This window comes from Chrysemys picta, chromosome 23, assembly GCF_011386835.1.
Source record: "Chrysemys picta bellii isolate R12L10 chromosome 23, ASM1138683v2, whole genome shotgun sequence".
In the NCBI taxonomy this organism is placed as follows: Eukaryota; Metazoa; Chordata; order Testudines; family Emydidae; genus Chrysemys; species Chrysemys picta.
Genome location: NC_088813.1, coordinates 13,297,577 through 13,315,036, shown reverse-complemented (window position 1 = coordinate 13,315,036; position 17,460 = coordinate 13,297,577). Strand labels below are relative to the sequence as shown.

Below are 17,460 nucleotides of genomic sequence, written 5' to 3'. Positions count from 1 at the left end.
CTGCCTGTAATAGCTGGGATAGACAAGGAGTTTGAGGCACATGCTGAAAGTTGTGTGGTAAATGCAGGTACACTGTCAAAAATTGGCACTTTGGGCAGTGAGGGCATTGCACTTATAAATTGGCCATAAAATGCAAAATGAGAGAGGTAGACCTGGGCTCTTGTCTCTGGTGGTGCTTAGGATGGGAGGCCATTCTTTCCAGCCGGCAGCATAGAACTTAAAATTGTGAAACCTTTAACTTCCGTGTCAAGTAGTAAGACTTGAAATTCCTGCTAATACCTTCCAGGCCTCTTAGGCTGTGCCCCTCTCAGATCAATCCTACAAAAGCTCTTGCTGACAGAGGTTCAAGGAGAATCTCCACATAAAGAGCAAACATAATATTAGATGAAGAGCCACACCTGAAGGAATTGTGGGTGGAACTGAGAAACTCGGAGGTTAAAGATGGCCCTAGCGGCTTACAAAGATGGCCTCCAACTGTGTTCATTTGTCAGGCTTTTCACGGGTTTGGTAACTGTCCTTTCTTGAGAGTTTCAAGAAACTGACAGTTGTGCCGCTGCTCACATGGAGACGCCGCTTCTCTGGGCAGTGCAAACAGCTGCATAGCCACGGGGCTGCTTTCCAGTCTATGAATATAGCATAAGTAATGCAGAGGGGACTATGCGAGGAAAGCTAATTACGACCCGTTTTCTCCTCCTTTCAAATTAAAAATGCGAGGCATATGTTCTGAGTTGGAGCAAATCAGGCAGGGGCCTGGTGAACGAGGCTGGCGGGTGAAATGGAAGATCCGTTTCACTGAGGAAGAACGTTATGTGTGATCTTTTTGCTTCTTAGTGGAAATGTCTATTGTTCCCAATAACTTTAGGCTTGGAATGTAGCGTGACAGGTAGGAGGGTTTTTTCCAGTTGGGTCACATAAAAAGCTTCTCAGTTGATTGGGTTTAATTCTGAGTGGTGCCTTTCTCCATGCACCTATTATCCCCGTGAGAATTTATAATCCAACCCTGTCAAGGAGCCACCAGCACACGTATTATAGCTGTGAGTAATTCTTCCAGGAATCTAGGCCAGAAAGCCCACCAGCTCTGTGCCTGTCCACTGCCCCTTGCTGGGAAGGGGTAACAAAACAGGTGACTGAAAGTAATACCTCGTTATGCCACCACTTTGGTTAGCCTTTTTTTTGTATTGTAGGCTGTCACTTGACTTGGGTAGCATAGCATTTAACTTCATTTTCACACTCTTCTGCATAATCTCCCCCACACTTCTCTGTGGTAGCATATCCCGTATCATTCGTATGTTGCCTGTTTTGATTGTAAGCTAGTTTGGGGCAGGGACCTTGTCTTTTTACCTGTCTGTATAGCACCTAGCACAATATTATACAAATACAACTTTTCTATGCTCATGTTGGTGGCTTTTGTGGGCTAAACCACTTAAAGGTAACAGCTGCACTAACTGCCAACCATTCAGTCTTTATGGATATTGGATAGTTTGGAAGGAGTCCATTTTCTGAGCGAACTTTCCCCTGTCTGGCAAAGTGAACTGACCCAGGGCAGAATAAACCTGTGGCTTTGGGTGTATGCATATCCTCCAAGAAGTAGGGAATAGAATATTTCCGATGAAATAGATTTGTTTCCAGCTTCCCACATGAATCTAAATGCTGCAGAGGCTGTGTTCTAGCGGATGTAAAATTGCGATGTGATTTGAACATCTGTTTCCAAATGACTGGTTGAAACGGTCCATAATTGACCACAAAGAAATTTGCCAGCTGACCGCTAGCTTAGTATTCAAACTTCATATTGCTCTTCATTCAACCATAAATAGAATCAAATCCTTCTTGATGAGAGCCTCGTGGATTCTGTTTGGTCCAGAATCATTTGTCACTAGTGATGAGGCTCCCTATTTTCATAACCGGAAGTGACTGTTATTGTGGCTCTTGGCATTGAATGTTCACCCAGTATTGTTACTTCGTCTTGGTCTAGGAGAGAGAGAATACAGAATAGCTGAGAACCCCTATTTTTTTTTTTTAAGGGCAGGTGAAGAACAAATTTAGTGGGGAGTTTTTTCCTCTCCCTCTATATATCCTTCTCTTGCTTTTTGCAACATTGTTCACTAAATGTGCCTTTGCAGGATATTGACATCATAATTGTGCATATTGAATAGTGCTTGCACCACCTGCAGCGCAGACAACTTTCATGGCATCATGTGGACTCTCTTCAGACTTGTGAGCTGTTTGGTACCTGGAAAGCAATACTAGCTCTTCCAATTGGGTATCTAATAGCTTCTTTCCTTAAGAGCTCCTCTGCTAATAAAACTGTACCAGGAGTTCTGTCCAAGGGCAGATTGACACAGCATGTTAGATATACAGGGCTGCCTCCACTTGGAGGTGATCTGTTTATCTCCTCTCTAGAAATGCATAATTTGCATTGTAATGCCTCCCAACTCGATCATGCCATTGGCAGCCTGGCAAAGACGTGATGAAGCTGGATCCTCTGGGGCAGAGAGAGAGGAGGCAACTTGTGAAGTGCCACAGGGAACTGTGAAGACCTGCTTTTATTTAATACCTTTAATTTATGAAGGTTAACTATCTTTATTAAATAAAGTGTTGCAGACAAGGAGGATTAAGTAATCCAAGGGACCTAAGGGCAGAGGTTAAGTGGGTTCTTCTGATTTCCCTGATGCTCTTGGATATAAAGTATGGGGGAGTGGCCTTCTAGGGAGAGCATCTATGGTGTGGGCTGAGCTTTCCTGAAGGAGGAATCCTAATCACAACCACATCTGGGAAGAAGGCTTGAACTGGTTCTTTCAAACAACAAAACCCCACCCAAACCCATAATAAATTCAGATCCTGGGAAGGGGGATGAGTTTGGACTTGTATGGGGTCTGTTTGTACAGCAGGTTGGGAAAAGTGCCTGCTCACAATGAGACTTAGATGGTGTTTGGGGTAGGGGAAGCTTCTGGGAGTCAGTGTTCAATGGTAGCATCACCTCCATCCCTCCTCTCCCCTCCCCCAAGCCAATGCCAGTGTGAAAGCAGAGGCTTCTCTAGTGGGAAGCCAAATGCAACAAATAAGGGGGCGGGATGGATAGATATATATATTATTTTTAAAGGGAAGTTTAAGACTAGTGACCAGACTTTCAAAAGAGCTCAACACCCAGAAGCTCCCATTGAGAACAGTTGGAGATTCTTGGTATCTAAATGAGAGCTCGGCTCTTACAAAAATCTGAAAGTAAATGTATATCTTCTCCCTGTCTTGCTATTCTGGGGGGATGGGAATATATCTGTGGGCGAAGGAAAATAACTCCGTGGTCAGGGAACAGACCTGGGAGTTGAGATCCAAGTTTTATTCTTGACTCTCATGCAGACTGACCATGGCAAGTCACTTCATCTCTGTGCCTCCCTTCCCCTTTCTCCGTCTGTAGATAGTGATAACAATTTTTATTGTTGAGATCATTGGATTAAATAGTGCTAGAAGCGCCAAGTATTTGAAGAGTCCAAAAATTCCAAGGAGACCAGATGCTGCTAAAGAGGTGCAAGGGATTATTTCTACTGTACAGCATTGGTTCTCCACTGTGATCTAAGAACCATTGGTAGTCTGGAGAATTGCCAAGTTATATGGTGTTGGCTCTCATTTTCAGCGGCTAAAAGCAGCTACAAATCTTAATGTTACTCTTCTAGGGAAACAATTGCTGTGGTTGCCAATGGAAAGGGAAGTAGCTTATGTTTTTGTAAATGGGTGGGAGAAATGTCCATAAAACATCTTAAAATGTGCTCCACGCTATGACACTTTTGAGATGCTCTGCTGTAGGGAAAAACCCTGCACTGGCCCTGAGGGAGTGAGGGATGGACGGAAGAACCTTATGGAAAAGATCAATCACCAAGTTCTGTCTTATAAATAAAACTGCGGTCCTGATTCTGACCTTTTCTTCTGGCTTTACATCACGCTGGGGTAAAGCAGATGGGAAGCCAGCTGAACAGACTATTGCATTCCCCTAATCTGTGGCTGGTGTGCAGAAGACTTAACAGCTCTACACCAGTCTTCTGTTACTGCCCCAATGTACTAGGGCTTTCGACGGGTAGGGAGATCTGGCCAGAGTGCCTCTGCGCTCTGTCCCCAGCAGCTGAGAAGAGAAAACAGATCTAAGTTACATCAGCCCTACTGGCACAAGGTTTGGGGTTGGGGGATGGCATAAAGCTGGCATGACTGAAATTGTCAGGTGCCCTGGTGTAGAAAAAGTAAGAACTTGTGGGAAGTTGCTAAAGATAGATAAACTGGAAGAAACCACAACTCTTCCAGTGACTTCTAATCTAAATGGATTGAAAGGATGAGTTGCCGTCTGGACTGAACAGTTCTGCAACATGTTCGTAGTGGGTATCTGCATGTTGTTAGCCCTCTTGATGCTTTGCGTTTCTCCCTAAACAGTAATGGCTGAACACAGACCGTGGACTTTCAAATAGTCATCTTTAGGAAGTGTGCTGTAAAACTGAATGGCCTCTTGTCAGACTCTGAACTGGTCACTTCAGACAGAAACTGATGCTCCAGTGGGTGAAGGAGAGGTGCGGCCAGTCTACATAGATGCACTCAGTAGGCAGTCACTTCCTGTGGAATGAAGAAGTGTCTCACGTAGAACCACTCCTAGTGTTAGCAACATGACTTCAGTAGCAAGATGGAAGAATACCTGCATTCATGTTGGTTGAGGAGGGGCACTGTTTTCTGTTGGTAGCAACATCGTAACAATGGACTTCTGCTGTAGTGTGCATCACAAGTAGTGTGCAGTATGGAGTCTCAGCCTGCATTACCAGATACTGAAGTGAGGAGTGGGCAAGAGTATAAGCATTGCAGATATGATCTGAGCTATTTTGTGACCTGGACACAAAGACTCATGTATCTTGCCAAACCATCCGTTGCATTTTCTTGCCAAGGATTCATGGTGTGAGGCCTTTGGAGAACTACTGTATCTACTGAAAGGGCTTGTTCTGTGCAGTAGGTAACACTGCTGTATGATAATGTTACATCCTTTTCAGATGTAAGTGATTGTGGACAAGGATGTCTCTTGCTACACTCTGATTATAGACATGGGCAAATGGATCCTTGCAGTGGGCCGTCACTGCAGTGAGGAGCTGAGTCTGCTACTTGGAAAGCATCATAGCAAGTAATATCCTACTCATGTCAGTAGCAGGTGTCTGCTTCCAGGGAAATGTTGCATAAGTGTCCCTGAAAATGGACATGTGTAGACCTCTTGTCTTTCTGGTAGACTCTGTTTGTCCCTTGGTGTAAGATCTGTCTTGAGGACCAGGAGCAACATTAAGAGCTGAGGCCAGAGTTCCCATGCTGCTGCTGTCTTTTTTCCAGCCTCACGTAGCATGCTTGATCTCCCATTAACTACTTACTTTGCTGAATTGCAGATGCATTAAATGAGTTGTACGCTCTGATGAATAAGGTTGCCAGCAGGGAGTACCGAACCCAGGACCGCAGATGGCAACATCCATCAGACCTCACCATGAGGTATGGTATCAAATGTTTGTAAGGAGGGAAGGGAGCAGAGGAAAGCCCCTTTTACAATGGAAAATGAAACCGACTATACAAAGTAACTTGTTCAGGACCTTATTTCTGTTGGAGGTGTTTTGTTTTGTCTTTTTTTTTAATTCACTGTAAGAATATGAAGTAGCTAAGGCCTGAACACTGACCTTTGTTTGAAATTGTTATAACTTGAGAAGGAAGGTCTCCTGGATTCTAAATATCTATTCAGAATGTAATGCTCACCAAAAGTGCCTGGCTGACACTGTTGGAAACAAAGCTTCAAGCCAAATCAAGGTGACAGCACAAGTGTCTGGTAACACTGTTTCTGTGTTATCTTGCCAGTGTAACACTTACTTTGAATTTTGTCCTCCCTAGAGGAGTTCTCTTCCCTCCTCCCCCCCCCCCCCCCCCCCCCCCCCATCTCCAACTCTTCAGAGAGGCTCCTAACACAGGAGCGAGTTGTGATGGTGACCTGTAATATGGACACCAGTCTTTGAGGACTGAAACTGCCAGGCCACGTTGCTGTTTTAGGCCTGTTTAATCACGATAACTTGTGTTGAACCACTGTTGTAGAACTGAAAAGCTGTTGGTGTGAATTTCCGGAGGCAGACAGATGCTCCTTCTCCTAAATAACTATATTGATAGTTAATTTTTTTGTAAGCGTGACCCCCACCCAGTGTCTCATGGTTCCCCAGATGGCTCTGCAGTTAATAAATATTATTTCCTAGCTATGTTGATATATCTGCCCAGACCAAATGAAAAGACTCAAGAGAAGCCAACTCTGCTATGTGCAGAAGGGGGAAGGCAGCATCTGACAGCTAATATGGAAAAGCTTTGTTTTCCTGCATCTGAAAGTGTGTTGCAAACAAGTTAACGAAAATGGAATTGGGTTGTGGGAATTTTTTTGGTTTGTTTTATTTTAAGCCATTGTAGGAAGTATTTTTGAGGGTTTTTGTTTGAACAAAGCCAGCAGTTTTTTCAGAATGTGCTAGAGCCAAGAAATGGCAATATTTGCATGACAACAGCTCCTTCTGTGGGAATTTACTTCTCATTTAACTGTCATGAACTGAGCAACCTTCAGACTTCTCTGGCAGGCCATGGAGAGACCGATCTCGGCAAGGAGGGTAACAGAAAGCACTAGATAATGCTCCTAGAAGGACTCTTCTTGTACTCTACTACTGTACTTACCATGGCAGCATGGCAAGATAATTTTATTTTAAAAATTTTGGCAATAGAAAAGTGTCTGCAGACTGCAAGTGCCATGGGACAAGGGAAGGCGTTTGCAAAATAGCCACTGTTCCTGCTGCTCTTGTATGCATGCTCCTACACACCATATTTGCCTTAATTATTCTGTTACCTTTATTCCCCTTCTGTTCTTGCAGAAAATACCCAAGGTTCTCCAAGAAACCCACCCAAAAGTGCAGCCTTAAGCAATGGGTGAGCCGGAACTTGGCCCACCACCGTCGCTTCCGGGACATTCCTGACCACTTCCAGCGTAGCTCTGTCACAGCATCCTCCAATGTCTGAGCTACTCGTTACTGAGGGAGTGTGCTCTGTTTTTTCTCCATTTAATGTTAGTTTTTAATTGTCCTGTAGCTTAGCTGTTTGTCTCTTGATTGTTTGATCTATGGATTGTTCTGTTTTTTAATAAGGCCAGTTTGAGGATTTTGCGTGTCTTTATTTTGGAGACCTTCAGAACCTCCTTTTAAATACAGGTTAAATATGTGATCTGTTCGGTACAGGTAACTCTTTGTAGCATTTCTTATCAGTATTTTCCTTTGAAACAAAAGCAAGCTTTCCAGAGAGCAGCTGACAAGCAAAGGTATCCCCACTCTGCAAAAGGAAGTCACGCCTAACAAGAAATCTAATGGATATACTGTTCAGTTACAGGAGATGGATGATGCAATTTAGAATGGAAATCTTTTTGCCAGAGCCTGAGCTCAGAACAAAGCTTTTAAGTTTTTTTAGAGCAACTGCTAGGTTCCCTTTGGACACCATTCATGTTGGAATTAGCTGTGTGGTCGGTGTCCTTTTTATGAAGGTTGACAAAGGCAGTGTTCTGGGTTGACACGTCAAGTTGGCATAAATTAAGAGGCAATTGGAGAACAGCCTGTTTTTCCCCATTCCTCAAATTTACGTGCCTCCCTTGTTTGTCATCTTCAGTTATAGCTTTTCTTTGTAAAACGTTACATGTAGATTTGCACTTTGTTGATAGTGTTTATAAATAATTTGCACTTTCTAAATGTCTCTTGTTTTTGATGCTACCGTGTGTGTGTGTGTGTGTGTGTGTGTGTGTGAGCAGACCCTTTCCTGTCCCCTGCCCTTTCTTGCAATGTAGTTTCCTACCCATGTTTTAGGAATAACAGCAACTGTAACTAAATGAGCCAACGTGCTCTAGTTGGAGAGCTGGTCTGATGCTCTGAAGTGAAGACAGTAGAGAGATCGGAACCAACAGCAAGGAGAGAACTTGTAGCTTCCGCCATATATTGACTAGCAGCCTTGATGTGAATGCTTCCTTAGTCACTTACCTATTTTCTGGTGAGTCCATACCAGCTCTTCTGCCCGCGGCCTTTCTTGGACCCCATCAACAGTTAAGTGGGTGTGTTCTGGTCTCGTGTCCCCTTACGATAAACAAATTCTTCAAGGAGGCTTTTTATTTTTTTTAAAGGGCATGTTAACCAAGATAGCCTGGGTCACTGCAGTGAAGAAAGCTGAAGCTTTCATGACCACCCTATCTAGCAAGTGCCGGAACAAAGGGCTGCTGGACTGGCACCTCCCTTCCTTGTAGGATGAGGCGAAGTGAACGATTAACAACGGCCTCCTTACCTGCTCTTGGCTCATCAGTTATCTCCGTGTAAATAGCAGATTTGCTTATTGCTTTGCATGGTGTAGTTCTAACCTAGTCCCTGGGGCAGAACACCACCACATTGTAAAATCGACAAGTGAAAAATGAAGATCATTTATTGAACTGAATACATTTATTATTTCCATCTAGGTATTTATAGAAATTTAAAGTGACACGTATCTCATACAAACTACTTCAGGGACTTTAAAAAGCTTAACAAACAAATGTGGAGCAGCTGGCAGAGCAGCTCTCTGTGCCTCAGGAGTAGGACTTCATATTGCCTTATTTGTTGTCTCAGTATGGTATACGGGGACTAAGGAGGGGCCCGGGCTTAGCTAGCATCACTTATCGCCATTCCTCCACAAAAGACCTGTCTTGTAGTAGCTGTGGATTGAGGAATGGGACTTATTCCATAATTTGTCAGTTGTGTGGTAGTAAGTACATACGTAGGAATCCCATTGTCACTAGGCACTCCCCGTAGTTCTCTGTAGCTTTGGCAGCTTAACTAGGAGGAGGAGGAAAAGTAGTTCCTTGTAGCTAAAATCAACTTCCCTGAGAAGGAGCAACTCAACCACTGCAATGTTAGATTCTCTCAGTGGACTCTCTAGCCTCAAACACATACTCAAACTGCCTTTAAACCTCCACCTATGCTTGCTCTTCTTGTTCTTGCTAGTTACTTACCCCTCTAAACAAAAACTCGACTGTTGTGTGAGTGGGTGGGGAGACCATCCTTTTATAAAACTCCTAATGGAAGAGATCACCTCAAATATGCAAGAGTACACTTCTGTTCCACATCCCTTAACCCATGTTTGTCCAGCCATGAGTGTTTGCTTCAAGCAGGTTTTCTTTCTTTTAGTTACATGGAAGATGCTGAATGAAAACTAGAATTTGTGAATACATTTTAAATGAGAAAATATCAGTGTAATCCGTGGTAGCTTTGTGTGTTACAGTAGTTCTTTTCTACTGTATTAAAGGACCATTAAGCACAGGCTGTATAACTGTTTCACCTAAATGCTCTATGTAAAGCATTTACAAAGCAATCCATCAACAATGGGTGACAAAATGTTTCTTGAGTACAGTACATGGAGTAATAGCAACATGGAGTCAACTTCACGCCCTGATTTTCTCTGGCAGCTGACAGGAAAAATGACAAGAGCGAAGCATTGAACAAGTCGGAACCATTTGGCAAATCTCACAAGGGCTCTCCCCTTTTATCAGATTTTCTCGTGGCAGCTTTGGCTAATGTAATTTTAAAAAATAGCCCTGTGCCCAGGTTTTCTTTTTCAGTGTCTCTCTGTGTTCATGTACTATATTTTACCCTTGTGTCGCACCTTTCAATTTTGGATCTCTAGGAGCTTAACAGTTTACTCACCTTAGTAATCATTGTTTTATAAGTGCAGTGACTGTGGCACAGAGAGGTTGTCACACCGTGAGTCAACAGTGGAGCTCGGAATGGGACCTAGGGTTGCCTGACTCCTAGCCCCCTGCTCTAACTTCTATATACTGCATTTGTTAATGAAAGAGACCATTTTGCCTGCCAGTCCCAGGAAGGCTATTATAAGGGTGTGTCAATTTGCCACTAGTCTGTAAATGCTGAGGTGGGTGTGTGCCCAATTTTTAAGGCTATGTCAACGGCTGAAATACGCATCTTTTAGAAAACCTCTCCAATCAGAAGTATCCCAAAACCAAAATAGCATCTCTTGTGATTTTAGCACTCTAAATCCTACTTGTTGGGAGCCTTGCATAGAATGGGAAAGTAATATCACTTGGCAGCTACTGATTGGGGAGGCGAGATTGTTAGCACCATTCTTACAGTGGCCATTGTCTTGTAAGCCGGTGAGTCCCAGGTATTTATTTGGCTGTGCATCTCGAAAGGGAGTTATTTGTGCATGGTCCTAAAAGACATCCCTGTGCTGAGGATTTTGTCGCTAAAGCCTACCTGTTCCTATTACTTGTATAATAAAGAAGGGGCAGGGGCTCTCGGATTAATCTTTTTCTAGGGTGTTTGGAAAAGAAAGCAAGAGGAAGTAGTGTCCATAGTAATACGAGTTAAATTGCAGAGCGCATTCCCTTTGCAAAGGCACGTCCGCTAATACTACTTCCCCCAAAAGGCTAAGAAGTAGCGTTGGGTTAGCCGATGTTGTTGGAGTCAGGCTGAGACTGGCACAGCTGGGATGCTTCCGCCCCATCTCAACAAGTGATTGATAGTCACTAACAATCAGCCATGGCACTTCAGAGCTGGGGCAGGGGGTGGGAAGGACCTAAGCCGTTCTGTTAGACAGTGGATGATTAGATGCTGTGCTCTTTTATGCGTAAAGATTTCCAAAAAGATTTTTCATGCTAGCCCTCTTAGGTTTCATGTTTCTCTTGTAAAGCAGCTATTAAACTATACACAGCAGTCAGGAGACTATTTATATTAGCCTTTTCTTAAAGCAGTGATTCTATTACCAGTTAGCCATGCTGAGAACATGAAATGGCTCTGAACAAGAAACACACTGCAAGGTCTTTCACTTGAGAAGATGGTGGTGTCTGTACAGTATGTGCTGTGTCTAGGGCTGGCTCTGCTGGGCTGGAGAAGAGTAGGTGGATGTGGGGACTTCCTTCTGAATCTGTGTTTTGTGATCTTAATGTTTCTCCCACATGCACTGGAGCTGCCACAGGGCAGCTTTGCATTTTCTACAGACTCCAGGTTCACAGACAGTCTTATTGCTAAAGATTTCATTCTTCAACATAACTGTACATACTGTACCTCAGAGGTGCTGCAAGGGCAGAAAAAGAGAGATTGTATATGTAATGCTCATGGCAGGACAAATTACATATTCACTTCTGGAATATAGGTAGGGACCTTATTACTGTCTATTTCCACTGTGGTAGTGCCCAGTAGCCTCAATGAGGATTGGAGTAGTCCATTGTGCTAGCCCTCCCCCCCCCCCCCCGCCCCAAAAGATCTGAGCCCTGTGATTAAATGTTTTACAACTTCAATTCTAGTAAGAGTATTCACCATTGTGTTGCACTCTTAATAGCAAAAGCAAGACAATAATGACCCCAAAAGCTAACTAACTACAAGTTCTATCCGTTCTCTTCTCTCTCAGCAGTTGATCGGAGCTTCCTGCCAAATCTTTTTGGCTGCAGTGTAATTTTAAAAGGACAGGCATAAAATGTGCACTAGAACCTGACGTAAAAGTTGATAAATTCCCTCCTTTAACCACTCACTTCCCTATAGTTTAAAAGTCAAGGGAATCTGATCTGATTTAAGGGCACGTACTGTAATGTCAGTTACAGCAGCTGAGAAAGGGGTATTGTTGATATAAATACATTGTTTAACAATTGGTTGCATCAAGTGAGTTTCTCCTTATCAGTTTAAAAGGACAGTGATATGCTGAAAAGTGTAAAATGGCATCACGAGGTTCCGTCATTGTGTGTCTCTGTGGCTCCACATCAGACTCATTCAGCTTGAAAGGAAAAAGATGGCTGTTCTAGTTGCCAGCCCTGTGACTCCATCTGGGATCCGAAATTCAAGCTGTGCCTTTCCTGGCTCTGTCGCTAATTATAAAGGTTCTGCAGTTGGAACTTAGTTAAACAGAACTGATGGTGATGCCTGAGCCAGAATGGAGTCCAGCTCACTTTCTCATAGGTGGGTGGGCTAAGAGAACTAAACAGTAAGGAAATGCTTATTTTAGTCTGTATGGTCAGTGGATATGACTGAATTCACAGCAGGGGGAGAGCCATGGAGAAAGTAGATGACTTTTTAATATCGTGATTTTGTCGATCAGAATGTTGCTTTAACAAACAAGGAAAATTCACCACATGTAGATAGTTTGCCTGTCTGTTAGTGGTCTCTATACAGGCAAATCGATGATAGTTTAGGACATTGTGATAGTAAGCCTTATTGCAAATCTGGAGGAAATTACTTACGGCACAACACGCAGAATAAACTCCATTCCCTCTGTCTGCTAGGAACTGAAATCTGACGATACATACAAGTGCCCACATCGTATATATCTGAAATGCGTGTGCTGCTGTGATATACACTTTTGAATGACTTGACCTTTAATATCTTAGGCAAATACTAGAATTAACAATCTGTTTCTCCCCATTCACATCTCCTCCAGGAAGTTACCAGCAGCTGAGATTCTACAAACACTTTCAGGCATGTAGGTGTGTTCTCCTCTAATTCACTGTCTGTTTAAAATGCATAAATGTTCTAATTTTTCTTAAAGGAATGAGGGAACCGAGTTTGTGCTGTTTCTTAGCGTATGGGGGAAGTCACTGAGAAGTTGATGGCAGTTACGGTTGTGAATTGGAAGGACGCCCTGCATTGAAGTGTTTATTCCACATCGCCCTCTGTGGTACAGTTTCACGGAACCTCATGTGGGGGAATATATTGACTAAATTAGTGCCTATAAGCACAGGGTTATTGTGCTTTTAAGAAATAAAGCAAGTGGTGCTTAACTTTAGACATACGCTGGCCCGGAGGTAGTTTTCTCTTATTCCTTTATTGTGCACTTCGACTATGCATAGTTGGTTCCTGGAAATCAGTTGAATTAGTCTCCAGCGACTGCACACCATCCGCAGAGCCATTTGGATGTTTGTTTTGTTTTTTATGTTTAGTGGAAAATCACTTATTGCGGGGCTCTTTAGAATCCCTTCACTCTAGTGCACGCCGGCTTGCTCCTTAGTATACCGCAAAAACAACACTTTGCAAGCAAAATCACACTGGAAAATCTGCGCATCCTTTAAGTGATTGCAGATCATACACTTCTTTTTTGTTTAATGCTTGTTTGTTTCTTAATGCAATGTCTTTCCTGATTAAGAGTAAAATTTTCAATAGTGCCTGAGTGACTTAGATGCCTACATTCCATTTTCAACAGTGACAAGTGCTTAGGAGCCTAAATTACATTGAATGAGACTTGGGCTTCTAAGCCCCTAAGTTGCTTTTGAAAATGGGTAAAATTTTCAAAAGGGCCTATATGTCTGTCTCTCTCTCTCTCTCTCTCCCCCTTCCTTATGTAGCACCTCTTTAGATAAAGTATATTCTTATTAAATCCTTTCGGTTGATAGATGTTTTCAGGAACTGCATTAAGAGAGTCAGCTGCATTGGATAGCTTGGAATTCCTTTCTGGTACGAGTGGATTTGCTTCCTAGCCTACATTTGTTTTTCTCGCTAATAGCATTATTACCTTACCTTTAAAGCCTGCAGTTATGGAGCATAATGATACACTCCTTTTGCCAGCTGCCATATCATGGCTTGAATACTTAACTGTGAACAAGCATCTATGCCTCACATTTTAATTTCTCCATCTCTTAAAGAACAACAAGTGCATCACTGTTGGAATAGAAATAGCTTAAAAACCTGTCACTAGGAAACAATAACAATTACTTTCAAAAATGGGGAATGTTCTCTGCATTCCCAGAAACATTTTTTGTATAAAAAAACATCACCCTGATAAATTACCCAGGCTGAATTTCCGCAGCAGCAGCTAGGTTAGAGTTTAGGGCCTTATTTGCTTGTCTGCACTAAGATTATGACAGAACATCTCTTATCATTTTGCACATGCCATACCATCTGTTCTAAGTCTTCCTTTATAGGTAGGCGATGGATTCTGAATGACGTTTCTTTCTCATAAGATGCGTACTAAGCCTGAGACATTCCCGTAGACATCTACTGACTAAGTGGCTCTACTTACGTTGTAGCTTCTTGCTCACCTTAGCCCACAGCCTAATCAAAGTTAACCCCCCATTGAACCTTTACTGCTGCCTGCAACCAGGGAGAGGGAGAAAACCGCTAAACTCATGATCCCTCAGATCTGGGTAGAAGGTCCCCACCTTCTATTTCATGCATTTTGCCCCAGTGTAGGCCAAGAGGAATCATCCCTAAACTCAGGTATTTACAAGGAAAGATGTGCCTTGAATCTTTTATTGTACATTAAAAAGTGGTTATTGCTCCAACTGTATCAGAGGTATTGACCTCTCCCTCGTGGTGGTGGGGAGTAGCTTTTGGCTAAGGATCCAATTTAGAAAACTATGGGTGGGGCTGGCCCCCTCCCTGAAACTGGCAGTGGGGAAGCCCTTGTTTATAAAATGCCTCTGCATGCAAACCTCCCAGTGCCTTTCTCTTGGACTGATTACTTGAGAAAGGCTAATGGATATCAAAGGGGAAAGAGGTCTAAACTCAGTGACTACCAAGCTGTTTCTTTGCAGTGGCTTTTGAATCATTGTCTTGCCTGAATGCAAATTTGTTTGCAATGGGAGGATTTAAATCCGATTTGGGCCAACCCATCTTAATATTTGATGGAATGAGTAGGATCCCATGTTATCCCCCAGCATGTATGGAATGGCCTTGTAGAGTAATTAAACAAATACATATAAAAGCCTGCTGGCAAAGCTCTGATAGTAAATCTCTTCCATTTGATGACCTCTCACCTACCAGCCTCAAAACATTGCAAGTCACAGGGAACTTGTCAACTTATGAACATAAAACAGTTATTAAACTAGAGGAGACTCCTCCCTTCCCTCCCCACATTTCTGGAGGAGTTAGGAAGGACTCTTAACAAACACCTGGCAATACAGGGTCAAGATGAATAGTGGAGACACGAAGTGGAAGAAGAACCAGATCCACTCACTGGAACCCCAGTAAAAGAAGTATCTAGTTAAGGAGTGTCCTTGGCCATCATTGGGCAGGGATCCCTTGGAAGTGAATGGGATAGCTGTCAGCACTAGAAACCTAGTATCCTTGCATAGCAACCATTATCATCATGACTTTGTTTTTTGTTTTTTTCCCCCCACTAACTGGCTACATTTTGTAAGGCCCATTTGTTACACTACAGGTGGAATCAGTCAGGCCCAGTCGTAAATATCATAAAGAAATGGTCCAAGTTCTCCTGGAACCAAAACAACGGTTGGCTTCTTGTCTCTGTTGGTCTGTGCCCCACAGTGTTTTGAATTCCACCCTGCTTACCTAAGGTGGATTACAGCATTGGAGAATAGGAGAGATGGCAAAAATAGAGACAAGTGCTGCAGATCTCAACTGGAGAGCAGCCGGCAAAGTGGTGACCATCCAGATGGAAACTGTAATGTGCCTTTGTTAAAAACAAACATACAAAAAAATCCCACCTGCAAAACGTATTACACGCCACACATGAGTGCTATGGAGTGAGATTAGAGTACACCGCAGCCACCATCCTTTTCTCTGCCACTGTCTAGTGTTTCTTTCTCGTTTCTCTGAAGAGAAGTGGCAAATGCAGCCTGAGCCCATGTTGATGCTGTCAACACGCGGCGACCGTGAAGCAAAATACAATGAAATTGTGTGATCTCCAAAGAGAGGCAAATCGCTCCAGGAGAGAGAGGCGGCGGGAGGGTGGAAGATGAGTCTGTTGGGATTTGTTGCAGCCTGGGTGAATTGTGAGTCCGATACAGAATCGCCTGAGGCATCGGTTTCACAGAAGCTTTTCCTTCTCAGACAGTGACTTATGTGGGGTTTTTTTTTTTTCAGGGTTTTTTCTCTCTCTCCAGTTGTCTTTTGCAGAGCAAGGGCAAGGAGATTTATGCCAGAACTTGACAACCAGTAGGTCTCTCCAAACCGCTCCAACAGTATTTCACTTCCCCAGTCATCAGGGCTCAGAAGCAGAGAGGGAGAGCGAGAAATGGAGTCCATCTAGCGGATGGCAGGCTGTCATGCTTCGATGATATTCACTGAAGGCTTGTTTTTTGGAAACTAGGAGAGGGGGAAAAGAGGGAGAAATGTAGAGCTTGTTAAGGAAAAGCCATCAGAGATTTGTTCCATGCAGTGGTGAATTTGTAAATGGTCCTGTCGCCTGCTGCATAATGAAAATGGGGTGGTGCTGGTGTTAACACTGGCTATAACTGCTGGGCAAAGAAACACTCTGAGTACTTGACTCTGGACTTTAGAGGCCCAATTTATTATCAGCCTGCACCTGGTGCAACTGTTTACACCAGTGCAAAATGCTATAATTCTGCTTTCTTAGCATTTCCTCCCACTGTGCACAAAGGTAATTGATTACACAAGGGGTAGAACAATGATAAACTGGCCCCTAGTAATCCAGGGGTATGTTATGGTGATGGTGTGACTTAGTATCATGAGCATTGTTTCTGAAATACATAGACTGCCTGGAACCTCAAATTCAGATACGCCAGTGTTACTCCAGCAAATGGAGATCAGAATTTTATCCTATTTCTTTGGGCAGCCTGTTGCCCAGTTATGGTGCACAACCCACCCAGGGAAAGCCAAGGGTTCACAACTGCAAAATCCACACAGGCTAGTTGGGTCTACTGCTTGCTCAATGTTGCTGGGGCAAATGTTTGATCCCAAGGGATTGTGGGTGGCTACGGAAGGATTGTGAAACATAGAGCTAAGGCTGTCACTCTGTCGTAAATTGCCCCTGCACTGGGCAGGATGAAGGAACAGTGACAGGAGTAATGCCAACAACAGCAGAGTTAACAAAATATTGAGCACCTTTTCTTAAACTGTACCAGTTCATCACCAAGAAAGGCAGTCTGCCAGAGCTGGAAATAAAGCGTCATCAAAATTCGTAGAGCCAAGGGGACAGAAAGTGTTAGGCAGCTTGGCTGCATCCCTAGCCCTTTCCTTCTCTCTCTGGAATTAAACACGGAGCTGCTGCTCACTTTCCAAACCATGGGTATCCCCACCAATCATCCTGGAGATCCAGGACTATAGAAATTAAAGTAGAGGGAAGCATTTGAATCTGGAAGAAAGTGGCATATTTGAACTGGCAGCTCACAGAGAGAGCCCTGCTATTGTTTTGTTAAGCCCTGATCCTGCAAGTTACTGGCTGTGGAGGGATTCCTCTGCCCACACAGAACCCCACTGATTTCAGTATTGCTCTGTGTGAGCCCCGCACAGTCAGTTGCGGGATCCGAGCCTTGACCTGTTGCTTGTTGAGTTATCCTCAGTCTCTAGGCTTTGCCCATGCCATATTAACTGATCCTGGTGAGGTTCTGCATAACCTGTTTCAAAGAATTAGCAGGAACAGCTTCTTTTGACACAGGCCTCTTCATATTGTGATGTAAAATCTAAGTCTCGTTTTCAACAGTGGTGCCAATAAATATAAATATGTAAGCTTTCA

At 43.4% G+C, this 17,460-nt stretch overlaps 2 protein-coding genes across 7 annotated transcripts in view; one reads left to right on the top strand and one right to left on the bottom strand.

Moving 5' to 3' along the window:
• The window catches only part of S100PBP (S100P binding protein), a 26,441-nt gene extending 8,981 nt beyond the window's left edge, over nt 1–17,460 (top strand). For 2 of the 5 annotated variants that reach the window (XM_005302148.4, XM_024107703.3), the window contains 2 exons: nt 5,397–5,496; nt 6,894–7,754. In XM_005302148.4, the coding sequence (XP_005302205.1) occupies nt 5,397–5,496; nt 6,894–7,038 (245 nt within the window). In that variant the 3' untranslated portion in view covers nt 7,039–7,754. Of the gene's footprint in view, nt 1–5,396; nt 5,497–6,893; nt 7,755–12,576; nt 12,824–15,848 lie in introns of those variants that run through there. The other 3 variants (XM_065577122.1, XM_005302149.4, XM_042844730.2) reach the window with 3 other exon arrangements.
• Nucleotides 14,260–17,460, bottom strand: part of FNDC5 (fibronectin type III domain containing 5) — a 40,709-nt gene continuing 37,508 nt past the window's right edge. For both annotated transcript variants that reach the window (XM_005302147.5, XM_042844733.2), the window contains exon 7: nt 14,260–16,070. In XM_005302147.5, coding sequence (XP_005302204.1) covers nt 16,029–16,070 — 42 coding nt within the window. In that variant the 3' untranslated portion in view covers nt 14,260–16,028. The remainder of the gene's footprint in view (nt 16,071–17,460) is intronic.